Below are 2,500 nucleotides of genomic sequence, written 5' to 3'. Positions count from 1 at the left end.
CGTCCGCCACTTTCTTTTGTTTTTGTAAGTCCCTCTCCTTCATTGCTTGCAGGAAAACTTTCACCCTTATTCTGCATATTTTTGTCAGTAATTGTTCATAGACTGTTCGAACAGCAACAGATTCTATGGTGACACCAACAGCCTTATCACAGTTTGAATCAATTAGAATTAGTCCGGATAGACATTCCTCTTACTTCTTTCTTTTTACTGAAACCGGTATCTGTTTAAAGTCAAGTTCGTCGACAAAACGTATTAAAGGCCTTTTTTCCACATTTGCCTCCATTTTGTCTCAGAAAGTTTCGCGTGGCCTTGCGTGTAAAGCCGCCGAGGTTGCCCACGCAACGCGCGAGTAAAATTCACGGAAGAACTGGGTACCATGTCTAAAAATAGATTAAGATGGATTACCTTAGTTAGAGGGCCTATATGGGGGATTCACTCTCTTACCTTGATAATCTCTTGCCTTTACTCTTTACCCTTTACCCATTACCCTTTTACCCTCTTACCCTTTACCCTTTGCCCTTTAGGCCACGACTTTCTCGAGTCAAACTTGAATTTCTTAGAAATCGTTGCACAAACATGTGATTATTAGTAGCCTAATTTTTAACCGTATAATTTAAAGCGTTTCATGAATTATTATTATTATTATTATTATTGACACTTTTTGACATCGCGGTTTTACATGATCAATAATATAACGAGACTAGTCCTAGGCTAGCGATCGTGTCGACAGATTATATTCAGATTTTGACTGTTTGCAAAACTGTTTGAATTTCGACATATCCAAATTGATTAAACCTCATTTAGTTACTCTTATTGAAAACACTGGAGTATCATCAGTACTTTCAACAGGCCCAACTAATAAAGAGTGCATGAACTTAAACTTTAATTTTCTTAAAAAAAAATTTCTTTAAAAGAAAAAAACGACGCTTAGTCTGAAGATGTTAATTATATATTTTAAAGAAGACATTTATAATAAAAATGAAACAATATTTAGTTAGCTGTCATCTGTAAAATATATTCATGTAATGCATAAATCTGATTTAAAAAAACCCAATATCATCATTTGAAACGTGATTGTAGTCTTTTCAGAATCCACTGCAAATAAGTGTAAGGTAAGCTCTACAAAACTTAAGAATCCATACTTACTTGATTTATGGTCAAATTGTTTCTGTTAAAAAAGGAACATGATAGGTATGATATTTTACTGTGATACTTCCAAATGCTTGATTTCCTATCCAGCCCCTTTGTGGGTTTGATGCTTTAAAACGCCTTTATTTTGAACTTAAAACGCACTAGGCGAATCGCGTGGCATTTCAAGTGGGAACTCTGTTGCTCTGTCAAGAAATATCTTATGGCGTTTTAACATCAGAATACAAGCATTCTCCGATCCGGGACAGGGAGTGTATTAAGACTGAAATTTTCCTAAAGTTGTGACCTTTAATTTATGAGCTCACCGTGCCTCTATTGATCGATAAATACAAGGTTGGGAGAGTTAAAACAACACGAAAAAAGCGTATTAAAGAGTCCTTTAGCGGCAAGTTAGCTCTACCATCTAGATGGCACATTATACTGTATAACGTAGTTTCAGCATTTATTTAAACGATTTTGAGTTTTTATGCCAGAAATGCAAGATTATGAAATCTCTCGAACAGATTGTATTTCTTTTTTGTTTAAATTTGCAAAATCGGCATACTTTAATTTAGGGAACGACAAAGTGGAAAAATCATTTTTCTGGCTACGTTTCGGTGTATGCCTAACTACACCTTAACTACAGATTCGCACATTTGATATGGAAAAATCATTTTCCCTTTTCAGGTTAGAGAAACTCAGTGTTTCAAGGATGAGGATTGTTCTTTTCATGCTTATTATCTTAATGACGGCACAGCTGGATCACTCTCTCTCTAGTAAGTTAATTGAATCTCTCATGCGTCACTGCTTTATTAAAACGACCTTAAAGTATCCATTACCATGATCGGTTTTTTGAATTCCCACCTGAATCTACATCATTATGACATTCATTCATCCGAATCGCTCTCTAGCAATAAATAATTAAAGCGATCAAATCTGACATCCATCTGTGGTTAGCGTGTTCTCGGGTCTGTTTAGTAAGCACAAGAAGAGTGTGGGAGAAGACATTACATTAACAAATGCATGACCTAATGCTCTAATGCTCTCTTTTTTTCTTTATAAACTCCTTTAAAAACTCATTAATAATTCATAAGCCCATTGACTGATCAAATGGTTGATAATCCTCCTCCTTGTTAGTGTGCGGTGTTTTATCAGCTGATAAAAGCCTCCTCATTAGAATGCGGTGCTTTATCAGATATAAAGACACAGCACGTGACTTATGAATATTAAATTAATTATCAACACAGCAATTGACACAACAAATGGTGTTTTCAACTAATTGCACACGCAGTAAATTTAATTTTGCACAAAATTAATAGTACAGTTGTTAAATACAAATCTGGGAAAATTCTCTATCCCATTAATACAGCAT

At 35.0% G+C, this 2,500-nt stretch overlaps 1 protein-coding gene across 2 annotated transcripts in view; it reads left to right on the top strand.

The window, feature by feature from the left end:
• Positions 1-1,069: 1,069 nt before the first annotated feature.
• The window catches only part of LOC138018486 (uncharacterized), a 40,572-nt gene continuing 39,141 nt past the window's right edge, over positions 1,070-2,500 (top strand). For both annotated transcript variants that reach the window (XM_068865120.1, XM_068865128.1), the window contains exons 1-2: positions 1,070-1,112; positions 1,816-1,904. In XM_068865120.1, coding sequence (XP_068721221.1) covers positions 1,841-1,904 — 64 coding nt within the window. In that variant the 5' untranslated portion in view covers positions 1,070-1,112; positions 1,816-1,840. The remainder of the gene's footprint in view (positions 1,113-1,815; positions 1,905-2,500) is intronic.

The sequence above is a fragment of the Montipora capricornis genome, chromosome 2 (genome assembly GCF_036669925.1).
Source record: "Montipora capricornis isolate CH-2021 chromosome 2, ASM3666992v2, whole genome shotgun sequence".
Taxonomy (NCBI): domain Eukaryota; kingdom Metazoa; phylum Cnidaria; class Anthozoa; order Scleractinia; family Acroporidae; genus Montipora; species Montipora capricornis.
This window is presented reverse-complemented; position numbering and strand designations above follow the sequence as displayed.